The sequence below is a fragment of the Hypanus sabinus genome, chromosome 20, assembly GCF_030144855.1.
Source record: "Hypanus sabinus isolate sHypSab1 chromosome 20, sHypSab1.hap1, whole genome shotgun sequence".
Classification (NCBI taxonomy): Eukaryota; Metazoa; Chordata; class Chondrichthyes; order Myliobatiformes; family Dasyatidae; genus Hypanus; species Hypanus sabinus.
This window is the reverse complement of record NC_082725.1, coordinates 48649144-48676244: the sequence shown is the minus strand read 5'-3', so window position 1 is coordinate 48676244 and position 27101 is coordinate 48649144. Positions and strand designations below refer to the sequence as shown.

The following is a 27101-nucleotide window of genomic DNA, read 5'->3' as shown; positions in this document are numbered from 1 at the left end:
TTAACATTATCTTGCTGTGCTGTAGGGAAATAAAGCACTCTTAGGAAGCTACCATTATGCAGACAGGGTGAAAAGCAAGCTTATGAATGTCTGTTTTGTTAATGCTGTTTCTGAATTCATTACTGAAAAGATGGTTCACTGTGGAATGCACAGAGTGTTTTCATAAAAGAGGAGAAAGATGTAGATAGAGCTCCATAGTCTTCCCATCATCAGGCAAGTCATATCAACTAATACCAGGTAGCATATTCAAATGAGTGAGTGAGACTTACAAACTATCCTATTTTGTTGAAATGTTTCTGTTTTAGTTTAAACGGGAATGGAGTTTGGTGGTTCTTCGTCTAATGCTATTACATATCTTCAGAGCAAGGCCGACAGTATGATCAAACGTTTTGACCGAGTCATGTTAGCTGCAATACATGCTGGGAACATACATGAGTGACAAAAAAGATCTGCTGAGAGGAAAACGTGCCACTTCCGTGCATAGGAGGTCTAATTGATTGACCGCGTGATCCATTGGCCCAGTGCCCAATTGATCTGAGACGGTTCAGATTGCTCACCTGAAAGATGCCAACTCTGACTACTGCCCACAGAGGTTTTTGTTTCTGAAAGGCACTGAGTTAGTAGAACAATGAATCCATAAAGCAAATTATATAATACTCTAAATAAAAAGTATCACCAGTTCCAGTCTTGATAATTAAAAAAAAGACTTTTTTTGATTTTAAAAGTACCTTAATTTTCCCCTTGTTTTGCATCCCAATAACTTTCCATCTCCTGTGGAAATCATTTCAGAATGTGGATCCTGCACCACCTTTGAGATGGTGTAGAAGCTGAGAAGCAGTTTCCTAGATGGAAACCTCAGCAGGATTCACCTCTGCAATGGATTCCATGGGATAACCATTAACAGATAAGGCACTTGAGTAAAGTCAGGACTTGCTGTTATTTAAATGGAGAAACTACAGTGATTCAATTCAGGCAAGAAGTATAAAATTATACTCAAATTCTTGGCAATAACTCAATATCTGCTACTAACGTGAAAATATCTAATCACCTTCCCTTGATTTTCAATGCTGACCATCCCTAGCCTCTTTCACTAGCTCAAACACACTCATCAGTAACTTGAAGAACAGTCAGTGTCGTAATTGACACAATCACATGTGAACTGTGTTTGCAGGAGATGAGAAGCCGTATATTCAGTAGGGAATGATATCCCTCTGTTAAGTCATGATAGTAAATCTATGAGGCACACAGAGTAGTTGTCATAGATGTCCTTGTACATTCCTTGTCTTCAGTAAATTAACATGCAGAAAAATGCACAAAGACGCCAAAGCTGTGTTGGCCGTTCATGGTTCTTCTCTGACTGTTATTCTTAACAATATTGACAATAACATACAATAATGTCATGCTAATTTACTTATATTGCACTATCTACTACGACAGCTGTTACAAATTTGCTAGTTTAACCATTTAAGTCTCTTTGATCTTTATAATTCCACCAGAATTATGCTGGAAGCTGAACATACCATCTACCTCTGGACTCCTTGAAAATCTCAGTCCTTGACCCTGGTTGAATCAATGTCAGCAACTGTTCAACAATTGTTGAATGTACTTAAGGGGTACATTCAAATCAAGGTTTTCTTAGGTATCCCCCATAGATATCTCATGCTGTGATCAAAAGATCAACTTAAAACTTCCTTAAATCTTTCACCCGTACTTACAAGTTAATTCTTGGGGCCACACATCTGCACATCTCCAATACCTCAGAGAGCCCATTTTGTCTGCTTCATCTGACTGATTTTGCCAGTAGGTAAACCTCAACATACCATATGAGCCTGTTCCTTTTTAAAGCATGAGTCACAGTGTTCACTTCAGTTGCCTTTATTCACCTTCCTTTACTGATATGGCTGAAACGGGCTCATATATTCTGACTGTTATATGCATTTCTGTAGGAGCGTATCCTGCAGCACTGATCTTTGGTTCTGAAGAAAATCTGTATATTGATAATTCCTTAATTTTCCTCCATGTGTGTTTCACTGTATGCACTAATCTATTATTTTGAGAGTGAATAATAAGGAGAAGTGAAGCAGTTTGATCTCATTTCATTTCACAAACGGTTTGGATTGAACTGGTTGGAATTGCAGACTACTAAGTAATACAACCATTTGTGAGAATAGTTGTGAATTTTTATGGTGTGTTTTATAGTGATGGCCTATGGTATGGCTTATTACTGCCCATTTTGGAGTTATCACAATTAACTTTATTGTGCGAATGATATATACAGCAGGAGGAACTCCACATGAAGATTTACCTTTCAGAAATTGTGTTATCCGTTCTGTTGATCAATCCGTTGAAAACTTAGCACAACATTGGATCAAAATTCAGTAACACCCTTGTTTATTCTGACATTCACTTTCACCATTTTCAGTTGTAGACGATTTGCTTTCACCCCCATGATCCAGAAAAATATTTTTTTTCTGCACAAAAGCACGATCATTCTTTTGAAGCTACCATTATGTTAACAAAGCCTTCTAAATACTTCTTAGGGTATTCAGAGATTTTCCACTTGTTTTGCAATCCAAGTTCCATCTTGGTTGCATGGACACTCTTGCGCGAGGTTGCCTGAAATTTTTGGGAGATGATGACATTTGAAGCAGCTTGGTATATGGATCATGTAACTCCCTCATGGGAGTTAATTATTCAGTAATGATGGCTTCTTATCTCTGTTCACTTGTCAATTTGCATGTGAGATGTCCAATTTGATAAGGAGATTGGCATCCTTTCATTGAGATTGTGTCACCTGAGATTAGATTAGTGTTCATTGTTCACAGTGTGATTGAGGATGACTTCATAATCCCTACAAACACTAGGTAGTCTTGTCTGCCTTTAACAACATAACAGTTTCATTTCATAGGTTTACATAAAGTTTTTGCACTTTACCAAGCTAGCTTACACAGCACTGGCTAGATAGTTAAATTAATACATAAAATTGAAAGTTAATTTATTATCAAAATATGTCACCGTTGATTACGCTGAGATTCAGAGTAGAACAAAGAAATACAATAGAATCAATAAAAAAAATAGACAGAAACAAGGACTGACAAGCACTGATAAGCAAGTACTGTCCCCCGAAGCCATTATGCATATCTTTAACCTGATGGCTTTTGAGTAGTCACATTGAATACATTCTTCCAATCCACTTTTAAATCTTTGAGGCAGTTTTTTTCTAAACGAGTTTACTGTGCATTGTGTCCTCAGCTGTACCGATCGGTCACCTTTAATAATTATGAGAAATTACAAGTCACGCGTGTCCTAATGTTTTCAGTTTCTCAACAGAGTATCTCTTCAGATTCACGGTGTATTATTGTTCATGGTAATTTGCATGCATGTGTCTTCCCATAGTCAAGCAGTGTGCTGTGGATTGATCTTCCTATCAATATTTAGTAAGAACCACAAATAGAATCTCTGGTATTTAAACTTCACACTTCATGCTACTTATCGGGTTCAATATTGTACAACCTCTATTTTGTGTATTCCTTGTTATGAATGTGGTTATAAATATTGTTATAAATTGAGAAATGATGTGGTTGGCATTATTCTGGGTCATATTCCTCATATAGAAGCCGTTTGTCTTTTTTGCAGCTTCAGTATTTCACTGTCCAAAGTTGCCAGAATTGTGAAAGATGATAACAGTCATATTCGGGTTAGTCTCAAAACTCTGACTTCGCTACTGCAGTTTGCCTATATACCACATAATTCTGTAGCATTTTCAGAAGCCCTCACTTTTGATATGAGAATCTTACATGTCTATACAATTCAGTGATCTTTCCTGATGCTAACTCCATGTTGGAAAGTTGCTGGTCAGATAATGATCCAGTACAGAGCAGTTACTATCTGCATTTGCTAATCCTGTTCTTACACCAAATGGGTGGTTTAGCCCAAATGATCTCAGTGAGGCTGTTGCAGACCTATCAGATAAAGGCCTTTCTAGTTATCAGACCCACATAAGTGTTTTATAGAAAGTTAAGCTACTTTCCCAATCCTTGATGTTTGTCAACATTCAAAATGTTTGATACCTGTTGAACATAGTTTGCATTGAGCAAATCATTGTTGGTACTTTCACCTTGCCTACCTGTTAAATCTTCTCTCAACCTTCCCAGTGACACTGGTTCTGAGCAGTTGCATGAAGGACTGCTACGTTTTTTGCTGAAAATGATGAGGCAATATAAGAAGGGACCATTGAAGATTCGACTTGTACATATAGTGATAGATCTTAAGTACTGTTTTGAGGGGTGGTGACTTATATCAGCTAAGAAAATTTCAAGTATATAAAAGTCAATGACTTCAGAATAGTATTTCTGAGTTGATTGCTATGTTTAAATGTATTTCTTCATGACAGTTATTATCTATGACTGCATTTATCAAGTTTCATATAGCCTTATAATTTAAATTGATTTCCACCAAATGTCATTTTGATCTTCATTTCAATAGACATCCTTCAAGATAAAGTATTTTTAAAAACCCAAGTCTGGAGTGCCGTTTTATCCCTTTAAGAGAAAAGGTTTATTTGATGTGGTACTGATGGATTATTTTATTTGTCTTTTCTGCAGGAAATGGCAAAAATTCTCCTCCATCCTAGGGTGTATTCCTTTCTTCATGTGCCAGTGCAAACTGGATCAGATAGTGTGCTCATGGACATGAAAAGAGAATACTGCATAGCAGACTTTAAACAAGTGGCAGATTTCTTGAAGGAAAGGTAAGTTACTTTGAATAGAGCAAATTTTCAACTGCAGTACTTCAAAGTATAGGTTCTATATATCATCTTTGCATTAGGGCTTTATAAAGATGAGGTAACCTGAATAAGAACGATTAATGTGGTTTTAACCACTCCTTAGCATAATGTTGTGCCTTTGCATGATCTTCATTGTGTTTTAACTCTTGGTTAATTTCTACAGTGCACACTATTTGCACTAAGCTGCATTGTATATTTGAAGTTCACTGTTCAGCTGCTATTTCTTTTTCCTGTGGTTTCTCTCCAGCTGGTCCTTCTTAATTGGTATCTGAAATGCTTCCAAGTGAACATTGTGAATCAACAATTTTTCACTGTGTATTTTTAGTTCTTAGCTTACAGATTGCCCCCCACCCCAAGTTTTATTGTCTAACTATGGGTACCTGTATGTAAGCTACTTAAATACTATTAAATTCAGGATGATGAACTTGTTAATGATGCATTAACAAGTTCAAAGTAAATTTATTATCAAATTACGTATATGTTACCAGATAATACCCTGAGATTCATTTCCTTGCGGGCATTCACAGTAGATGCTACAGTAGTGTAACAGTTATCGCAACACAATTCAGGGCATCAGAATTCGATTCCAGAGACCTATGTAAGAAAGTTTGTATGTTTTTCCCACTGTGCATGGACTGTACTTCCTGTGGAGGCTCCAGTCATTCAGTACTATGCTGCAGATATTCTACGATTCAGTGTTGGCCAGCATTCTGTTCTACGCTGTAGTCTGTTGGGGCAGCAGGGTGAGAGCAGCTGACAGCAAGATGATCAATAAGCTCGTCAGGAAGGCTGGTTCTGTTCTGGGGTGGAACTGGATTCCCTGATGGTTGTGTCTGAGAGAAGGATGTTGCAGAAGCTACGGAGCATTACGGACAATCCCTCTCACCCCCTCCATGACACCCTGGACAAACAGAGGAGCACCTTTAGTAACAGACTGAATCCACTGAGGAGCACTACCAAACACCACAGGAGATCCTTTCTCCCAGTGGCTGTAAGACTCTACAACTCCTCCTCCAAGTATATAAGTGTATGGTTTCATTGCACATCTGTATTTTGTAGTATTTTTAATCCACATTTTCTATTCTTTTTCACACAAGTACATTTCGCTGACTTAGTAACCTTGCGACAATAATTTCTTTAGGGATAAATTAAGTTTTATCTTATCTTCCTCTGAATGCTCTGGTTTCCTTTCACAGTTGAAAAGACATACCAATGGGTTAGTAGGTTAATTGGTTAATGTAAATTGTCCTGAAATTAGTCCAGGGATAAATCGGTGGCTTGCTGTGTAGCATTGCTCCATGAGACAGAAGGGCTATTCCTTACTGTATTATGTAGCTATTACCTTCAAGTACTGATATCAGTCTATTTATTTATCCCATATGAACAATTAATTGTTTCAAAAATATCAGTTCAAGCATTCATCTAAACCTCCTCTGCTCATAAGGAACCATTACCATCCCAGTCTATCCACACAATCATTCTATCTCACCCCAGAGCTATTGCACTTAATCTCCTCTAGACCTTCACTAAAGCTGTCACATCCTGTCTGGATCTCCAGAACCAGACCAAAAGATTCCATCTGGGACAGAATTTTTATTTCATTTGAATTTGGCATAACTCACTGCCTTTATATTGTGTACTTTCATTTATAATGCCCATCCTTCATCAAGAGCTTTGTTAACCTGTCCTGAGATTTTTGAAGATTTATACAGGTAAATCCTGTACTTTTCAACACTCACTCACTGCCCACCATCTCTTTCTCTCTCATCACACACCTCATCTGGCTGCAAACCTGACTATTTGAAAGACTGAATGGATTAGCCTCGTGTGTTTTCTGCCTCTGGGTTTTAAGGCCTGACTCTGGGTACCTGTACATACATACAAACCCCCGTAATATTACCATACCGCTGAAGTTATTCAAAGTTCTGCTGCTCTATCCTAACTCGCACCAGGTTTCCTTGCTCAACAATTTGCATTGACAGCAATGTTAGCAGTGCCACAATTTTTAAATTTTCATGATTGTTTTCATGTTCCTCTGTTTCTCTCCCTCTCTAACCTGCTTCCTTAGAATGTTGAAGAATGCTGTGCTCCTGCAGGTCTGCTTCTTTGCACTTTCCCTTTTTTAATCACCACATTACTGGTAGCTCGTGATTTCAGCTGTCCAACTCCAGAAATCAGGTGCATCAGTTGCTCCTTTTCATTAAAATATACTTTATACCCCACCTGTTTGATCAGCTTTTGATCAGTCTTGGCTAGTTTGTTGTTAACTTCTCTTTAGATGCTTTCAGTGTAGTAGGTGCAAATTACATGCAAATTATTGATGTTGTGTGACACCATTAGAACCATTTGAAATGTATTTGATCATAAAAATAATAGTCCCCATTCACCAAATCTAGTTTCTGTTACCTAATTAAATAACTTAATCGTTAAAAAAAATATATGTGTCTTTAATCAATCTTTGCTGGCTGCTATTTATTTTCTAAGAGGTAGTTAATTCCTGCCTGCTTACTATCTCATGACATTTTTTTTTACTGTGGACATGTATTAATGGTCTGCATTTGCTGGATATATTCTCCTTATTTTTGAAGAGTGTTTTCTGGAACTGTAACACTAAGGAAGATTGGAAGATTACGGCCAGTGCATCTGTTGTCTTTCACTCAACAACCTTAGTTGCATCCCATCTGGACTAATTGATTTCTCTTCGTTTGAGCCTCACCAACTTTATCACCTCTGAGCCTTTTCTTCCGACATTTTTCTGCTGACTCATCCATTGTTTTGGCAATGGCCAGCATCTTCTTTCTGGCAGAAAACATGCACAGTTCTCATTTAGTACACCAGCTATGCCATCTTCTCCATAAGACCTTCTCTCTGGTCTACTGTTGCTTCCATTCTTCCTTTGACTACCCTTTATCCAGTATATGTTTCTAAAACCTTTGTTTTCTAATACTGTGAATACTCTCTCACACACACACACACACACAGACGTTTCTGCAGAGTTGCTAATTCAAATGTTCAAGCTGTGAACCACAAGGATGTTTGATATTTAACAGGACTGCAACATAGAATAGCTAAATTCCTTGAGCAATATCTTCAATCTCAATGTATCAGTTTTCTATATGTATTGTCTACTTTCAGTTTCAAACAAATGTTCATTTTAATTTAAAAGAGAATTTGAAAGATAGTAAGCAAAGAATGCTTCAGATAATTGACAATGTAATTTAAGTCACATCTTATTAAATTGTAGATGACATTTCATTATCTGTTTAATAGAAAAATCTCTCAATTTAGATTGTTTCCTGATTTCAAAATATAAGTATTAAATCCAAGCTGCAGACTTTATTTTTGAGCACCTTATTGATCTAGACTGAAGTTGGAGTTTGGATAACCTGAAAGAAAGTCTATTTAAATCTAATTTTGTTTACCGTCCTTATTTCTGACATTTTATATGACGTGGCATAATTGGATTTGAATTCTGTGTGACAGGAGATTGATTTTGATTTCAGTACTCATTTGAATTTCATTTCTTTCTCTTGTCTCCTCTCCAAACCTTTTGCTTGAGTGCTAAAATTTAGGGGAGGATTAATTCAGCATACAAATATGAATCATAAGATAGTGTTGCACAATAATAATATAAGGCTTCCCTTGAATGTGTACATTGACATGTAATTCAAAGTAAATAAAAGCTCCTAATTTGGCCTTGTATGTAAACTCAGTTCACAAAAGTTGCTGCTGAATGAAAGAAGGGTAAATTAGGAGGATTGTCCAAAGGTTTTCTTCAATGTTTAGGTTTTAGGGAGGAGAGAAAGGTGGAGAGTCAGGGAGATTTCTGAAGCTGAGGGTGTAAAAGTAAGTCTGGTAGTGACGGCATAACAGTAATCAGAGCTGGAGAGTCCTCTGCGGATTGTAGCACGTGGTAAGATTAAAGATTTTAGTGAACAGTGAAGTCCTTGAAAGGGGTTTTGAAATGAGTAAGAAAATAATGGTAGTTTTAACAGTAGAGGGCACTGGTATGAAACACTGCTCCTGTGGTCTAAGAATTTAATTTTAATTTGGAGCAACAGCATGGTAACAGGCTCTTCCAGCCCAAAAAGCTGGCACAGCTCGGTTGCACCCATGTGACCAGTTCATCCGTATGTCTTTGGAATATGTGATGTAACTGAAGCACCTAAAGGACCTTGTGGGAGAACGTACAAACTCCTTGAAGGTGGCAGCAGGAAGAAATTGGATGAAGGAACAGTAGGTTTGGATGGATCATGTTGGATTGTTGACATCTGATGCAACTTGGTAAGGATAGTAATGTTTGGTCACTGGAATCACTGAGTGTTATTGGATTAGAGGGGTAGCTCAGAGACTGCAGGAGAATGGATATTGTTAACCATGATCCATCTTGAACTCCCAGGGAACTTGCATAATGTTTAGTCCAGACAAATATCAGGACCAGAGACTGAATGCCATTTGGTAACAATGACTATCCATTCACTGAGTGGCATAGTTAAGATTATACAACTGATAGCAGCAGAAACAGGGAGCCAATAGAAGCACGGGTTACTTGAAATATTCAGATTTTGCAAGCCCAAGTCAAAGATAGTGTTACATACAGGGCCACCTGCAGTACAAAAATATTATTAAAGAAATAGGAAAACTCATGAATTGTATGTCATGTATAAAGAAATTGTCAATACAAACAAACGTAAAAAATGGATTAAACATGGTAACCTGAAGCATAAAAGTGCAAGAAGGACAAAGCTTTATCGACTGTCAAAACCTCTGAATTTTTTTTCAAACCATTTAAAATGTAATAAAGGATCTTGTGCTTTCCTGGCACATGTGACGAATAAACTCTTCTCAAGCCCATCACCTACCTTCACCTTCAGGGATAATGCCTGGGGGCACTTCTAGTTAGATGGTATTTATACCCCTGTTTTCTGCACCTCCGGATTGGATAGTCCTCATCCAATCAGGAGAGGTGGAATACAGGGGTATGAATACCACCTGACTAGACATGCCCAGGCATTATCCCTGAAGATGATGGCAGAGCTTGTCATTGAAATGACTATTATAATTGAAATCTGTATCCAGCTTGAGGCCCGAGAAGAGTTTATTCATTTTAAATGTTTATTGAAAATTTCAAATGACTGAAGAATAATGAATTCATCAAGGTGATGTAAAAAAAAGTGAAAAATTAATAAAAGCTATACACACAAAATGCTGGAGGGACTCAGCAGTCCGGGCAGCATCTATGGAACAGAGTACGGTCGACATTTCTGGCCGAGACCCTTCAGCAGGACATTACCTTGAGCTAACAATGCTGTTTCCATAGTGCACTTTCTTGCAAGAGCCTTGGAACTTGGACTTGTCAACCACAGTCAGCACATATCAGCATTCTGTTTCAAAATCAGAAATAAAAAAGTTGAGATTTGTTTTGCAAATTAGCAAAGAAATTAATAAATATTACAATACTGTAGTAGAAATAAATTACGATTGTTGCCTGGCAATTCTATTGTGTAACTTGTGTTTTGCACCATTTAATTTATAAGAGAAATTGAAATCGGTGATTTACTCCATTGATTGTGAAGACTGATTATCCACTTAGGTCCTTCCTGTTTATAATGACCTAGCACAAGATGCAACCCTAAATGGATACTACTTCTTTAATGTTCATTCACACATAAGTGCCTCATTGACAGCTTGAGACTCAGCTGCAGAAACATGCCCCCACAAGACAAATAATCTGTATTGTGATACCTTAAAAAGGATCTGCCTAGGTACATCTGGCCTTTAATGACCATTGATGGGAATTGGCTTAAGTTTTTCATTTATAAAAGAAAGTTTCCTTCTCCCCACCTGCACCTCACAGCACACTGCTTTTCTCTGTTCATTCTGTAGATAGAGGATAAAGACTTTGAGTGGTTTAAGCTGTTCTGTTCTGTTATGTTATGCATGATGCCTTGGATCCTGAGTGTAGTAGAAGTTTTCATCCGTAGGACTAAAATCTTAAGTCCTGTTGAAGGGTTTCAGCCCGAAATGTCAACCATACCTCTTTCCATAGATGCTGCCTGGCCTGCTGAGTTCCTCCAGCAATTTGTGTGTGCTGCTCGGATTTTCAGCATCTGTAGATCCTCTCCTGTTTTTAAATCTTAATTCATCTTCTCTGTTACCAGAGAATTTGGATACCTGTGTGTGAAAGGATTGCCTACATAAAAAAGCCAAAACTGCATCTGATATTTATTGCTCAGAATATATATCTAATCCCTCCCAATAGAATTATTATAAGACCATGAGATATAGGAGCAGAATTAGGCCATTTGACCCATCGAGTCTGCTGCGCCATTTCATCATGGCTGATCCATTTCCCCCTCAGCCCCACTCTCTTGCCTTCTTCCTGTATCCTTTCATACCCTGACCAATCAAGAATATATCAACCTTTACCTTAAATATACCTAAAGACTTGAGCTTCACAGCCACCTGTGGCTGCGAATTCCACAGATTCACCACTCTCTGGCTGAAGAAATTCCTCCTCCTCTCTGTTCTAAAAGGGCACCCCTCCATTCTGAGACTATGTCCTCTGATTCTTGACTCTCCCGCACCATAGGAAACATCTTCTCCACATCTACTCTCTCAAGGCATTTCACTATTCGATAGGTTTCAATGAGCTCACCCCTCATTCTTCTGAATTCTAGTGAATACTGGCTCAGCGCCATCAACCGCTCTTCATATGACAAGCCTTTTAATCCCGGAATCATTTTCATAGACCCTCTCCAATGTCAGCACATCCTTTCTCAAATAAGGGCCCCAAAACTGCTCACATTACTCCAAGTGAGGCCTCACCAGTGCTTATAAATGGTCAACATTACATCCTTGCTTTTATATTCTTGTCCTCTTGAAATGAATGCTAACATTGCATTTGCCTTCCTCACCACTGACACAACCTGCAAATTAGCCTGCACAAGGACTCCCAAGTCCCTTTGCATCTCAGATTTTTTTGAATTTTATCTCCATTTAGAAAATATTCTACCCTTTTATTTCTTATACTTTTATATTGTGGAGAGTACTTTAAATAGCTTGTATGAATCTGTCTACTGAAATACAACTTGTTCAGCATGAGGAGGGAAGAAGTTTATTCTTCTCAAAGTGCATTTTAGTTTGGAGTCATCCTTGTTTATATAACTCTATTGGATTTATTTTGAATGCTTGAACTATTTCAATTGCTTATAGTAGTGCACTGCACCGTTTATTAAAGGCAAGATGTAATTCTTTAGTTTATCCATGTTGGTCTGAGTTCCAATTGAAAGCACCAGAGGATTTTTTAATCATCTGACTTGGTCACTGTCCACCCCTTCACTAATGTTAATTAATCATAGTATGAAATGATTGGGTTAGCACTTTATGGTTAATATCAAATTAGATATTGGTGGAAATACTTAGAGGTCAGTAGCATCTATGAAAAGAGAACTTTTCTCTCTACAGGTGCTGACTGATTTGACTGTTTTCATCATTTTAATTTTTAATTTTAAATTCCTTGGAGCTGATTTTTTTGTTTGTTTTCTATACTCTTCATGGCTTTTCTGTTATAAGAAAACACCATAAATTGTTCTAACCACTCAAATATGTAATTATTGAACAAAGAAGGTATATTCAATGTTGAGTTTAGTTATCATTTTGATACTTCCATATTTACAACAAGTTTAATGTTTCAAGTGTGTTTGTAATCATTTCTCAAGGATCCTTGTGGTCTTTAACAGTGTAGCTTGTTTTCTTGAATTTTCAATAAGAAACTTACTGAGCTTCGGTAATTGACACGAAACACACATCAGTTTCTCAACTTTTCTTTTTAGGAGATCAGCTCGATTAGAAGCAATCTTGCCCCTGAGTAAACAGGAGGAAATCTGCAGATGCTGGAAATTCAAACAACAACACACACAAAATACTGGTGGAACACAGCAGACATATCATGAATGGATAGACATATCAGAATGGGAATGGGACATGGAATTCTATCCATGGCCTCCTCTATTGTCAAAATGAATCCAAACCCAGGTTGGAGGAACAACACCTTATATACCGGCTGGGTAGCCTCCAACCTGATGGCACGAACATTGACTTCTCTAACTTCCGTTACTGCCCCTCCTCCCCTTCTTACCCCATCCCTGACATATTTAGTTGTTTGCCTGTTCTCCATCTCCCCCTAGTTCTCCCCCACCTCCTCCTTTCTCCTGAGGCCTCCCATCCCATGATCCTTTTCCTTCTCCAGCTCTGTATCACTTTTGCCAATCACCTTTCCAGCTCTTAGCTTCATCCCATCCCCTCCGGTCTTCTCCTATCATTTTGCATTTCCCTCTCCCCCCACTACTTTCAAATCTCTTACTATCTTTCCTTTCAGTTAGTCCTGACGAAGGGTCTCGTCCTGAAATGTCGACAGTGCTTCTCCCTATAGATCCTGCCTGGCCTGTTGTGTTCCACCAGTATTTTGTGTGTGTTGTTGCCCCTGAGTAGGTGTTTGTGAGTCTGACTCCTACCCCAGACCCTGTATTGAGGGAGTGTCAATGCAGCACAAAGGTGTCGTATTCGGGGAAATGTTAAACTGAAATTGTATCTGATGGCAGTAGGTGATCCCCTGGCATAATTCTGTAGAGCAGGCTACATCTTACTATTAATCTTTCATTTGGTGCAATATCGGGCCGGGCATTTATCATCCTGATGTCCGTGGGATCTTGCCTGTGCAAAGTGGCTGACGTATTAGAATGACATATCAAGCACTTAATTTTCTTATTTGTTCATTGCTCCTCACTAATTATCCCTTTCGAAGATGTTGCCATTTATGAACTGCTACGGGCAATATCATGAAGATACCCCAGTAATATAAGGTTAAAAACTGCAGAAATTAAGAGTCACTGACAAAAAAGGAACGTCTTCAGTGTGTTGAGTCAGGGTGGTATATAGTAGGTTGTGGTGTACCTGTTGTCTTAGTCCTCCTGGGCAGGACAAGTTATGGTAATGGATTATTTAGGTTTAAAGCACTGAGGGACATTTGGAGATGTAAAATGAAATTTTTAAATATACAAGCCTGATTTTTGTTGCATTTGATTCAAACATTTTGTTTCATTGAGTCAGAAATAGGAAAGAATGAGCAACAGTCACAAATAGGAACCTGATATCCCCAGACCAGAGGAAATTGTATCTTTACCATCATATGCTCCATTCCATTTTTCCCGTTACCTGAGCAGAGTTTTCATTGTAATTTTCTTGTCTGACGACTCAGCTGTTCTGCATGTGAGCAACCAGTCAAGCACTAAGCAGCTGGTTTTATTTTCTAGAATTCAAGTATGTCTGTAGACCAGTCAGAGATCAGGGATCCTGTAACTTTAGGATTTTCATTTAATTTTTGCAAACAAGGTTAAACTGTGAGTTATTCCTCAGGAGAGTGATTTCAAATAAATATATACTTTCAGGGTCAGCAAAATGGGATTCTCATGTTGACATTGTTCTTGAATAGGTCAGGGAGGACTGTTTAATTCTGTATTTTATGGCAGTAATCTATGTCTAGAACAAATCTTCAATTCCAGTAAGTCAAGATCTATTCATTAACTCTTCAGGTTTGGGATTTTATTGTTTGAATTCATCACCTCTGTAAGCTTTAAAGATCTAGAAAACTTGTGTGTTTAATGGAATTAGTAATCATGGCAAAACATTAATGAATTCTGTGAAGTGCGTGCTGGAATGCTTACTTCAGTGACATTTAGGCACTGTGCTTTCTTTGTTGCCTAGCCATCAAAACTGTCAATTTTGTTCCGTGATAATATTGCACCATTTCTTGGCAGACAGTGTATGTTGACAAAGGTTAAAATGGGTCATTTGGTTGAGCGGGAAAGCAGATAGTTTTGGTGGTTATTCCTACAGTGACTGTTTCAATGATTTGCATGGGCCTACGGCAAGGTCATAAGATGACTCAGACTTAACTACTTCTTAAAGACATAACACGAGGAAATCTGCAGATGCTGGAAATTCAAACAACAACACGCACAAAATGCTGGTGGAACACAGCAGGCCAGGCAGCATCTATAGGGAGAAGCGCTGTTGACGTTTCGGGCCAAGACCCTTCGTCAGGACTAACTGAAAGGAAACTTAAAGACATTTTTTTTTCATTCTTTTAGGTGCTGAATTCTGATGGCATGCACTTGTTTCTAATATCTTAAATTACTTGATAGGTGTGCTCCTTGTACTTTCAACTTCTTAATAAATGACTCTTCTCATCATTAGAACATATAACATAGAAATCAACAGCACATTACAGGCCCTTCATCCCACAATGTTGTGCCAACCAAGTAACTTACTCTAGAAGCTGCCTAGAATTTCCCTACCACATAGCTCTCTGTTTTTCAAATCATTGCTCTAACTTTTCTCAGGTGTACTGTTTTGTCATACAAATAGCAGTCCTATACTTTCTCTAATCAAGTGCCCTGTATGGAACAAGGGATAGGGTTTTCTTGAGAGGAACATTACCACCAAATTCATGTTTTTAGCCCACTTTTTTGATTCCTTTAAACACATACTTTTTGTCAGCTCTGTCATCCTCAACTACGCATTAGTGTTCAAGGATGATAAATGAGTCGAGGGGCTGGATGCTGGCTCAAAATATACTTTGCATCTGGCACTCAGCTTTATGATTGTAAAAATAGGCAGTTTGCTGACTTTTTCCTTTCTTGTATATTTTTAAGGATGTTTTCTTGCTTTACAATGTTTTAAAGTAAATTTAAATTGTTGAAACCTATGAACTAATTTCCAAAGTCTATTTATGGGAGGCTTACAAAGTGGTTCATAACCTTCAACAGTAGTAAGCTGTTAAAAGTGTGTCAGGGCACTCAGACTGGATGATGTCCATTTCAATTAGTCCCCCAACCGGCTGCAGAAACTAAGTGCAGCCACAGGAAAAGCCCAATTCAGGTACAGGCAGCAAGCTGGATACACCAAAGCTTCATACCATGTAACAAGGTAACATAGATTCAAAACATTCATAGTTCCTTTTACGATATGATTACATTGTACTTAATTTCTTCCCATGACCACACTATACTCCTTCAAATAAATTTATTTGCAAATTTAACAGTAGGTCTAACTTGGCAAATTGCAAGAGCAAATTGCAGCATCAATACTGAGGATTCTCAACAACCTTCTGCTCCAGCATTCGATTCCATTTCAATTACTTGTTCCCAAGTAATATCAGAGAATGTATCTTTCAGTAACTAACTTTAAGATATTTGTAATTATTATCAATTTTACAAAAATTGAAGCAAGCAAACTTATTTTATTAATTATATTTGCCATGTATGAGATATTCCGTGCCTTTCAGCTGATGAATCGGGGTCATCCAGTTGATGTGGTATATTTGGACTTTCGAGCCTTTGAAAAATGTGTCATATAGGAAAAGGTTCATTTTGTTATCAAAGTATTTATGCAAGATACAGCTCTGAGATTCATCTTCTCCAGATAGCTGTGAAATATAGTAAAACCATAGAAGTCATTGAAAGAAAAGACATCAAACCCCCCACATGAAAAAGAAACAAAAACTCACAAACCCCAACCCCTCCCTAGCACAAAAACGTAACGGCCACTCACCCAGAAAACCGCAGCTAGAGCATCAAACCCCAAATCCTTAACCCTCTCCCTTGCAAAAAGCCAACGTATAGCCCACAAGGAAGGAAAAACAGCGACAATAACATCAAACTCCCAACCACTTCTCTCACACACAAAAATCTAACAGATCCCCCATACAGAAAAACACCAACCAGGGCATCAGACCCCAAATCCCCAGCGCTTCCCACACATCCTCACACAAAAACTAACATATCACTCACGAGGACATCATGCCCTCAAACCCCAAATCCCCAACCCACCGATTGGCAACAAAAAAGTAAATACAGAAAGCTAACAATGAGGTTTTGGGCTCCTAAAACTGACGAACGTGCAGTTTCTAGTAAGTAAAATTGATGATCTTCGAGCTAGGGATGTTAGGACAGTCTGCATCCTCTACTTCAGGAATCCTGGTTAACCCCTTCCATATCAGACACAGCGATTCAAATGGATAGGCTGTCAGGATAGGACTGTCGAGTCTCTCAAAAGCGGAGGTGGAGGTGTATGCCTCATGATCAACTCCTCCTGTTGCACAAATATGTTAGTGATGTCCCAGTTTTGCTCACCAGACCTGGATCTCTTGCAGTGAACTGTCATCCATTTTACTGTCTGTGGGAGATTTCAGTGGTCATTTTGGTCGCGGTGTACATTCCACCTCAGGCCAATGTCAAGCAGGCTGTAGATGATCTGAACAATGTAATCAACATGCTTGAAGCACCACACCCTGATATCTTCGCCATCATTTTGGGAGATTTTTACAAGGCCAACTTGAAAAAGTCACTAAATAATTATCATCAACTCATCACTTGTACTACCAGAGGAACCAACACACTGAACCACTGTTAAATCGCCATCAAGAGTGCTTACTGTGCTATTCCACTTCAGAAAGTCTGACCACCTGGCTGTACTCCTACTCCCTGGGTACAGGCAGAGACTGAAGACTGCAGCACCAGCTGTGAGAATGTAGATGGTATGGACAAGAGAAACAGGAGTGCCTGCAGGACTGCTCTGAATCAGTGGAATGGACTATATTCAGAGATTCATGTTCGAATCCAGATCATTGTGCCACAGTTGTTGCTAGCTTCATTAAAACCTGTATGGATGAGTGTGTGCCTACAAAAAAGTTGCTTTACATTCTCAAACCAAAAGCTTTGGATAAACCAGGAGGTCTGTTGTCTACTGAGAGCTATATCTGTAGCATTTAAGTCTGGTGACCCAGGTATGACTTATGGATGGCTGCTTCAGGACTGCAGAACCAATTCCGAGTGAGGTTGGAGGTGACAACAAATGCATGTCAACTCTGGCATGGTTTGCAGGACCTAACTTCCTACAAAGCGAAACTCAATAACATAAATGGCAGCAATGCCTCACTACCAGACAAGCTCAACACCTTCTATGCTTGAAAGGGAGAATATAACTACAGCTGTGAAGATCCCAGCTGCACCCAGTGACCCTGTGGTCTCTGTCTCAGAAGCTGATGTCAGGCTGTCTTTCAGGAGGGTGAACCTTCGCAAGGTGGCAGGCCCCAATGGGGTAGCTAGTAAGGCTCTGAACACGTGCCAACCAACTGGGGGGAGTACTCAAGGGTATTTTCAACCTCTCGCTACTGTGGTCGGAAGTTCCCACCTGCCTCAAAAGATCAGCAATTATACTAATGCCTAAGAAGAGCAGTGTGAGCTATCCTCCAGTAGCACTCATTTCTAGAGTGATGGCTTTGAGAGATTCGTCATGGCTAGAATCAATTCATGCCTCAACAAGGACCTAGGCCCATAGCAATTTACCTGTCACCACTGACTCAATGGCTCTTCGCACGGCTTTAGATCACTTGGACAATACAAACACCTATATGAGGATGCTGCTTGTTGACTATAGCTCGGCATTTAACACCATCATTCCCACAGTACTGATTGATAAGCTACAGATATATATGCTGGTGATATTAAACCTGATTCTGATACTGATTTTAACGACAGAGTTGGACTGTGAACTATTTGGTTAATTTACAAGCATGTATTGCGGAATAGTTAAAAATCAAAAAACTTGAAAAGATAAATTATACTTTTCAGGTTGGCAGGCTGTAATTGGTGGAGTGCCTCGGGTTGGCACTGCTTCCTCGACTGTCCACAACCTATTTGGATGATTTTGATGGAGGAAGCATGTGAAATAGATGGTTTCTTTTGATGATACATAGCTAGATGGCAGTGTTGACTGCAAAGAGGATACAGAAACAATTTAACTGGATATAGACAGGCAGGGTGAATGAGTGGGTTCATGGCAGATAGAGCATAATGTGAAAACAGTGACATCATCCAGTTTGGTAGAAAAATGTAGAGAGGTGGAGTATTAAATGATAAGAGATTGAAATGTATCAGTGTTCTGAGGTCTCTGAGTCTACCTACACACAAATAACAGAAACCTAATATGCAGGTTGAGCAAGCAATTGTGAAGGGGTGATATTTTGTCCTTTATTGCAAGGTAATTTGAAATTGGTTTGTTATTGTCATATGCACTGAGATAAAGTGAAAAGCTTTGCATTGCATGCCATCCGTACTGAGCATTCCATACATGAGCACAGAGAGGTGATATAAAAGGGAAAACAATGACAGAATACAGAGTGTAATGTTACAGTTACTGAGAAAGTACAGTGCAGGTAGGCAGATAATATGCAAGGGCCATGATGAGGTCAATTGTGAGATCAGGAGTTCATTTTTCTCGTTCAGGAGTCAACAGCAGGATAGAGGTGGTACGAGTTTTCAAGCTTCCTGCCTGATGGAAGGGTGGGAGGAGGTAAAGACAGATTTTTCCAGGTGGAGTGGTCTTATTAGCCTTTTATCGTATTTACTGCTTTCCTGGGGCAACAGGAGGTAGAGACAGAGTCAGTAGAGGAAGGCTGGTTTTCATGATGGAGTGAACTGTGTTCACAACTCTCCACAATTTCTTGCTATTTTGGGCAGAGGAATTTCCATAGCATGCTATGATATCAGGATAGGATGTTCTTCTCAGCATCTATGATACGGAGGGTTTTGAGTACAAGTGTAGAGATGTTTTGTTGCAATTAAAATGGGCCTTATTGACCCAGTCTCCCCACCAAAGGAGGGATATTATTGCAATGGAAGGGGTGCAAAGAAGGGTTACCAGATTGATTACTGGGAATGGTGGGATTGTGTTATGAGGGGATTGGACCTGTATGTTGTAGTGTTTGCAAGAATGAGAGGTGATATTATTGAAAGATACACAAATTTTAACAGGCTTGATATACCTGACTGTGGTGTCAACGATGAGCAACCATGTTTTAAAAGTAAAGGGTGGCCATTAAGGACAGATATGAATGAGGAAAAATAACTTCAAAGTTAAATTCAAATTTTTTGGATTTTCTTTTCAAAGGGTCTTTGAGCGTCAGATGCTGAATTTTATATAGGAAAGAGGTAATTATATTTTGAGAGTATGGATAAGCGTTAAGTTTTTTTGCAGTAAAGTGGTGATGTAAAAGATCAATCATTGAATGGTACTATAGAAACAAGTGGCTGAAAGGCTTATGCCTGTTAACCGTTTTACATTGTTTGAATTCAGCTGTTGAATGTACAGTGCTGTCATAAATTGTAAATTAAATGAAAATCAAAAATACTGTAGAAGATGTAAATTTAAAATCTAAACAGAGAATTTTGGCAAAGTCAGCAGATCAGGTAGCATCTATGGAAAAAGAAGCAGTTAGTGTTTGGAGTCTGCGGCTCTTTGTTAGAATTTGAATTCTAAGTGATTTCATATCACCAGTTTTGCCTTAATGCAAATCCAAATGGCAGCCCAGTGCAAAACCAACATTAAAAACATCTTCATAAAATGTTAACCCCAGAAGGCAGTGAATGAAGCCAATATATCCTCAAACAGTTTGACTTCAATATCTTCGAACCAACATTACCCAGCAGGCTAATGTTAGTGTCACTCCTACATGATTTTTTCATTTCAAATTTAAAAAGAACAGGATTGAATTTCAGCAATGTTGATGGTAGTTTTAAAAAAATGTATTTTGCCCTCCTATGCTACCTAATCTAACTGGTTTGCTGCTTTAGGTTTAATTGTTATGTGTTATGTGGCTGGGAGCCAGAATTTCCACCCAGTCACAATGTTCATTTTTAGCAACAGCTGTTGTTGCCTGTCTGAACAGTGATTGGGTATCTGCCAGAAGTGCTGTGAGGTGTAATTGTTCTCTGTTATGTAAAACTTTGAGCGGTAATTCTGTTCACACTGGCGGGGTTGATTTTCTTTGTCACAAGAGCTTGAATCATGTACCTGATCAACAAAGTAAAGGCCCCAGATTTAGGTCAGACAGTTCAGCTGTGAACTGTGGTCAGTGGAGCTCATGGCCACAAATACCAAGATCTGCACAGATTGTATTTCTGTACCGTTAACCCAAACATTGAATTGCTTTCTGTGTATAGATGTCTGTTCCCTAGCTCCCTGGGATTTAGCTCATAGATATATCTTTTGTCCGGAGTGCATTAAGAGATATAAAAATCTCTTTTTATTAAAATTTTATAAAAATTTTTTATAAAAATTTTGTATAGGCCTGCATTTGATAATTGGCTCCCAAAATGCCAGGCAGCATCTATGGGGGAAAAAAGCACAGTTGACGGGTCCAGCTGAAGGGTCTTGGCCTGAAACATTGACTGTGCTTTTATTCCATAGATGCTGCCTGGCCTGCTGAGTTCCTCCAGCATTTTGTGTGTGTTGCTTAGATTTCCAGCATCTGCAGGTTTTCCCTTGTTTGTGATTTGATACTTGGCTGTCTTCTTAAAATATCATCAGGGTTTGTGATTATTTCTAGTCTTTAATTTTGTTATTAAAGATCGGTATCATTAATCTAAGATGATCAATCTGCAGTTTAGTCAGATTGTCCTTGTTGTAAAGCAATACACAAAAATGCTGGGTTAGGCAGCATCTGTGGAGGAAAGTGTACAGTTAATGTTTCAGATCATTTCCCTCCATAGATGATGTCTGACCTGCTGAGTTCCTCCAGGTTTTTGTGTGCTGCTTCAGATCCCGGCATCTGCAGTCACCGTTGTCTTACATATGTGTAATGGTATTTACGCCCACTTTAATCAGGTCTTTTATCCATCTTTAATAAAATGTTTTAGGACTGGCCCTATATGAAACATGCCATTATTGTTGGTTTTCAGTTCAGAAAGTTATTTGATTATGCACTACAGTTTTGACGGGATGTTGTAAAGCTATCACAAATTCTCCAAATTGTATTTGGTGCTCCGTGTGCAGCCTCTTCTACATCGGAGAGACCCAACACAGCTTGGGGAACTGCTTTGTCGAGCACATTTGCTCTGTCCACCGCAAAATGCAGGATCTCACAGTGAACACCCTGTTCAATTCCACTTCCTATTCCCTTTCTGACACATCTGTTCATAGCCTCCTCTACTGCCATGAAGATGTCAAACTCAGTTTGCAGGATCAACACTTCATGTTCCATATGGGTAGCCTCCAAACTGATGGCACAAACATTGATTTCTATAATTTACAGTAATTTTTCCCCCTTTTCTCCTCCTTCCTTTTTCTATTCCTCATTCTGGTAACCCTCTTTACCTCTTCTCCTTACCTGTCCATTACCCCTTTCTGCTTCCCCTTCTCTTCCTACTCTTCCAGTCATTGTCCTCTCCTTTTAGATTCCTACTGTTTCAGTCCTGTACCTTCCCCCTCACCTGGTTTTCGATTCAGATTCATTGATCTATCACATGTTGATCGAAACATGCATGAAGTGCGTAGTTTGCATTAATAATGAACGCAACCTAAGGATGCACTGGAAGGTAGTCCACAAGTGTTGCCACACATTCCAGCACCAACATAATATGCTCACAATGTTCTATCACCCACAATCCTCCCAATGCTCACTTAACACCTGCCAGCTTGTATTCCTTCCCTTCCTGCCACCGCCTCTTTCGGGCCTCTGCCCCCTTCCTTCCAGTCCTGATGAAAGGTCTCGGCTTGAAATGTCAGCTGTTTATTCCCCTCCATAGATGTTGTCCAACCTACTGAGTTCTTCCAGCATTTTACGGGTGTCGCACATATTCCCCAGTTTAATTTAGTTTTTTATTAACTGTCTTGGCTAATAAGTTCAGTACTGTGTGCTTAGGTAAACATTGAATATTGCATGAAGTTACCAATCTATTCTTCATGCCAGGTCTCTTGTGACCTCATTTTAAAGTAATTAAAAGATGAAGCCCGCACATTTGAGTTGCACCTTTTCAAATAATCTGATTTCACTCCAGCCTTCGATTATTAGATACTAGCATCTCCATTTAGTCTTGATCATTGCAGCGCAATCCTGGCCAGCCCTTCCTGCTCTACCCACTGTTTAATTTGAGATCATCTGTATAAAAATCTGCTGCTCATCTCTTAATAAATACCATTTGGTTCTTGACCTGCGTACCTTCTGTTAATGAATATTTCAGTTTTCAAGTTCTTATTTAAAATCTTCAAATTTCCCAGTAGCTTTCTGTTGATTATTTCTGAATCTATTGACAATTATAGCTGCTGTAGTCCTAAGCTGTGGGTTTTCTTTCCTATATTTTTTAATATCTCCGCAACTCTTCCCACTTTTACAATGTTCCTTTAATATCTCCTCTTTGAGGTATATTCCTGATGACAGGTCTCGGCCCAAAACGTTGGCTACTCTTTTCTCACGGATGCTACCTGATCTGCTGAGTTCTTCCAGCATTGTGTACATACACCTCTTTGAGGTAATCTTTAGTCATTTGTTCAGGACATATTCTTATATAATTTGGTGTTAAATTTAATTTGTCAATGCCTTTGATTATCTATAGGGCAGATTATTGTAACAGAAAATACACTCAGTGGCCACTTTATTAGATAGAGAACTCCTGCTCATTAATGCAAATATCTAAGTAGTGGCAACAGCTCAATTCATAAATTCTTGGTCAATAGGTTCCATTGTTGTTCAGCCCAAACACCAGAATAGAGAAGAAATGTGATCTAAATGACTTTGACTACGGAATGATTGTTGATGTTTGAGTGTCTCGGAAACTGCTGATCTATAGAAAATGGTGTGAAAATTAAAAATCATGTAGAGAGTGGTAATTCTGGGGGTAATTCAACTTTGTTAATGAGAGGTGTTAGAGGGGAATGGCCAGACTGGTTCACGCTGACAGGAAGGTGATTATAATTCAAATTACCGCACACTACAACAGTGGTGAGCAGCAGAAGACTGCAGAAGAAGCAGGCTCCACTCCTGTACCTAATAAAGTGGCCACTGAGTGTATAATGTGATAGAATCTGTAAAGACTTTAATATGTATTTTGAATGCCATTTTATTTTAGGTTTCCATAATGATTGTGGAAGGTTAAGTACTCAGAAGGGATTGTAAAACAATTCTGACTGGAATCCACTCAAGCTAATAGAAAACCTTAGCATTTAAACCTCTATGATAGATTTCAGTGAATATGAAACTAAGATCCCAAAATGGATTATATTTGACAGGGTCATTGGTCAGAAGTGAAGGTCGCAAAATGATTTTCCTTGTGGCTCAAATCTAGTTCAATATATTTTTTCAAATGCATACCTTTAAGACTTGCTAAAGCTCAAGGATAACTTTGATGGAAAGAATATTCCCAGATGATTGCCAAATCAATTTCTGCTGTATAACCAAAGTTCAGTAAAACTTTAAGTTTATACATGCTTTATTATTGCATTTTTTGCCATTTGCAGGTAACTGCTACTTCACCTTCCTAAAAAATTAAATGATACATCATCGGCAGTTCTTTCATTATTCTTCTGCAATATCATGTGATTGTATCCTGTGTTTTTTTAAAATCAAAGTCAAATTTATTGTCACATGCACAAGTACAAACACAAAGCCTACCTGTAGCAGTATCTCAGGCACATAGCAACCAATTTCACAACGTATGTCATCGATATTAAACTTTGATTTTGATTCTGATATAGTATCAAATAAGTAACATTCACAAGAAAAACAAATTAAGCATAAATTATACCTATTCAGAGCAAAAAAGACAACAGTCCATTTTGGTGCAAAATGATCAAAGTGCTTACAGTGTTGCTGTACTGAAGCAGTGAGTAGGGTTGTGGCAGTTGGTTCAAGAACCAAATAGTTGTTGGGAAGTAGCTGTTCTCCTAAAGTGAATTAAAACTGGTATCACATAGCCAGGGACTGTAGTCAGACTGGCTTTGTACAGTTTGTAATGGAGGAGAGGAAAATCTAGTAAGGAAAAACCCTTGCAAAATAGTCTTTGTTTTTTAATGTTAGTTTCTCAATTAATTTTCCTTTTGTCTGAGTTTTCTTGTTAGTGTTGCAGTGACCAATAAATACAGCAGTCAGAATATTCTTCCCAGGGCAGAACTGTTAAATACTAGAGAGTATGCATTTAAGGTAAGGGGCGGGAGTTTAAAGGATATGGGTGGGGCCATTTTTTTCACACATAGAGTGATAGGAGCCTGGAACTGCCTTTCAAGGATAGTGGTGGAAGAAGTTACAGTAGTGTTGGTTATGAGGCGGTTAGACACATGAACATGCAGGTAATATGCATCACGTTCGGCACAGATATGATGTGCCAAAAGGCCTATTCTTGTACCGTTTTGCTCTATATTCGTTGTTTATATATGTAGGTTTGTGCACATATATAATGCTGGGGTTCTTGGCTGATCCATTTCCCCATATTAACTTCACTTGACATGCAGTTGATATTATTTCGGAGGCGGAGTTTCAAGATGGCGACGTAGACATCTGCCTTTTAGGCGCTCTTCATTTTTTAAACTATAATCACCCTTTAATCAAATCTTTTCATACTTAATTACATGGGTTGATATTTACGATTTACTTCTTTTTTAAAATAATACTTGATTTAATTTTTTCAAACTTAAAATGTCTGTATCTAAGAAATCGTCTAAAGACCCTCTATCTCTTGATGCAATCTCTAGTCTTCTGGACACTAAACTTGCAAGTCTGGAAAATAAACTTACTGCGAAAATGTCTGAACTTGAAGAAGTCGTTAGATCGTTTGATACCAAGCTTCAATCACAGGCAGCAGATATTGAACGGGATGAAGAAAAGTTTGCGACTCTTGACAAGTTAATTTGTGAAAAAATACGTACAATTGAAACATTGGAGGAGAAGGTACAGTTGACTGCTAAAATAGTGGAGCAGAATAAGTTTAAAATCACCGATCTTGAAAACCGATCTCGCAGACAGAACTTGCGTATTATCGGATTTCCCGAAAACGTTGAGTCTGGTGACGTAACTGAATATTTCTCTAACTTATTGTGGGAAATTTTTGGCGAGGATGCTTTGCGGGCGAAACCTACTATTGATCGTGCCCACAGAGTTTCGAGATTTAGGGCTGCGAGAGACAAGCCACGAGCTGTGATTGTCCGTCTCCATTATCCTCGGGAGAAAGAGCTTTTAATTCGATTAGCTCGTCAGAAAGGTATGATTTCTCACAGAAGCAACAACTTTCGTATTGTTGAAGATTATTCATTCGAGGTGATGAGGGCGAGAATCGCTTTTAAACCGGTGATGGCAGAGATTCATTCGATTGGACTTAAACAAGCTTTAAGATACCCAGCGAATCTCAGAATTATGTTGAGTGATGACAGTCAGCGCTTCTTTAATACTCCAGAAGAAGCGAAGAAATTCGTTGAAGAATATCGGTCTTCTAGTACAATTTGAACTATGTGTTATGTTGAAGAATTTTTGGAGAGAAGACGCCATTCCGTTTTAGGCTTTAACGTATGAAGCTGTGGTATAGCTTTTTACTTTGGTCTGTAGACCTGTTTTTTTTTATTATCATGATTTACAGATGCTCTTTTAATTTTACTATAATGTCTTTTTTTAAATTAATTTTTTTCCCTCTAGATTGGATATACATGTTAAGACTTTGTAATAATGATTTATTTTTTAACATGTCGTTTCTTCTTCCCATAAGACTTTGCTTTCCGTAAGCGTTTATTTACTTGTATTTGAGAATGGGACGAATGTTTTGAATTTTTGGACCTTTTTTTTATATATATATTGTAGTGGTTATTGAATCCTTTTTTAATCTTATTTTGATGACCTTTTTTTTAAAAAAATTTTTTAACGGATTGGTGAATTTACATTTATATTCTGTAATATGGTCTTTTTAAAATGTCGTTTCTTCTTCCCATAAGTCTCTGTTTTTGAAACGTCATTTTCTTATATTTGAATATGGAATCTTTTTTTTAAAGGCATATTACACTATTTTAAACTTCAATGGTTATCCTTTTTTAATTAATGATCTTTTGCTTTTTTATATTATTTTTTCATTTTGATTGATATATATTCTTTCTTTTTACAACCCTGTATTTATATCTGGGTGTTATATAGTTTCTCTTTTCTTTCTTTTCATGGAGTCGCCATCTTGAAATGGGGGTAATATTAGTATTAGTTTGTGCGCCTGCCGCTTGGCTTTTCTCGTGGGGTTGGGGGAGGGGGTAGGGATCTTTTTTTACGCATTTGCTTTTTATTTTTTTGCTTTTAGTTTATGGGCCGACTTTAAATTATTAATATTGTTGAGGTGTCATGTTCTCCAGTTGCTCCTGAATCATTTTTCCTTCTTCCTGAATTATGGGTTATGTGTCTTTTTAACCTTTTATGATATATACAATTAATATTAGCATGATGGATAAGTCT

The 27101-nt window shown here is 38.3% G+C and overlaps 1 protein-coding gene across 4 annotated transcripts in view; it reads left to right on the top strand.

Annotated features, from left to right (window-relative positions):
• The window catches only part of cdkal1 (CDK5 regulatory subunit associated protein 1-like 1), a 509606-nt gene that overhangs the window by 272283 nt on the left and 210222 nt on the right, over nucleotides 1-27101 (top strand). For all 4 annotated transcript variants that reach the window (XM_059945459.1, XM_059945457.1, XM_059945456.1 and 1 more), the window contains one exon: nucleotides 4605-4750. In XM_059945459.1, the coding sequence (XP_059801442.1) occupies nucleotides 4605-4750 (146 nt within the window). The remainder of the gene's footprint in view (nucleotides 1-4604; nucleotides 4751-27101) is intronic.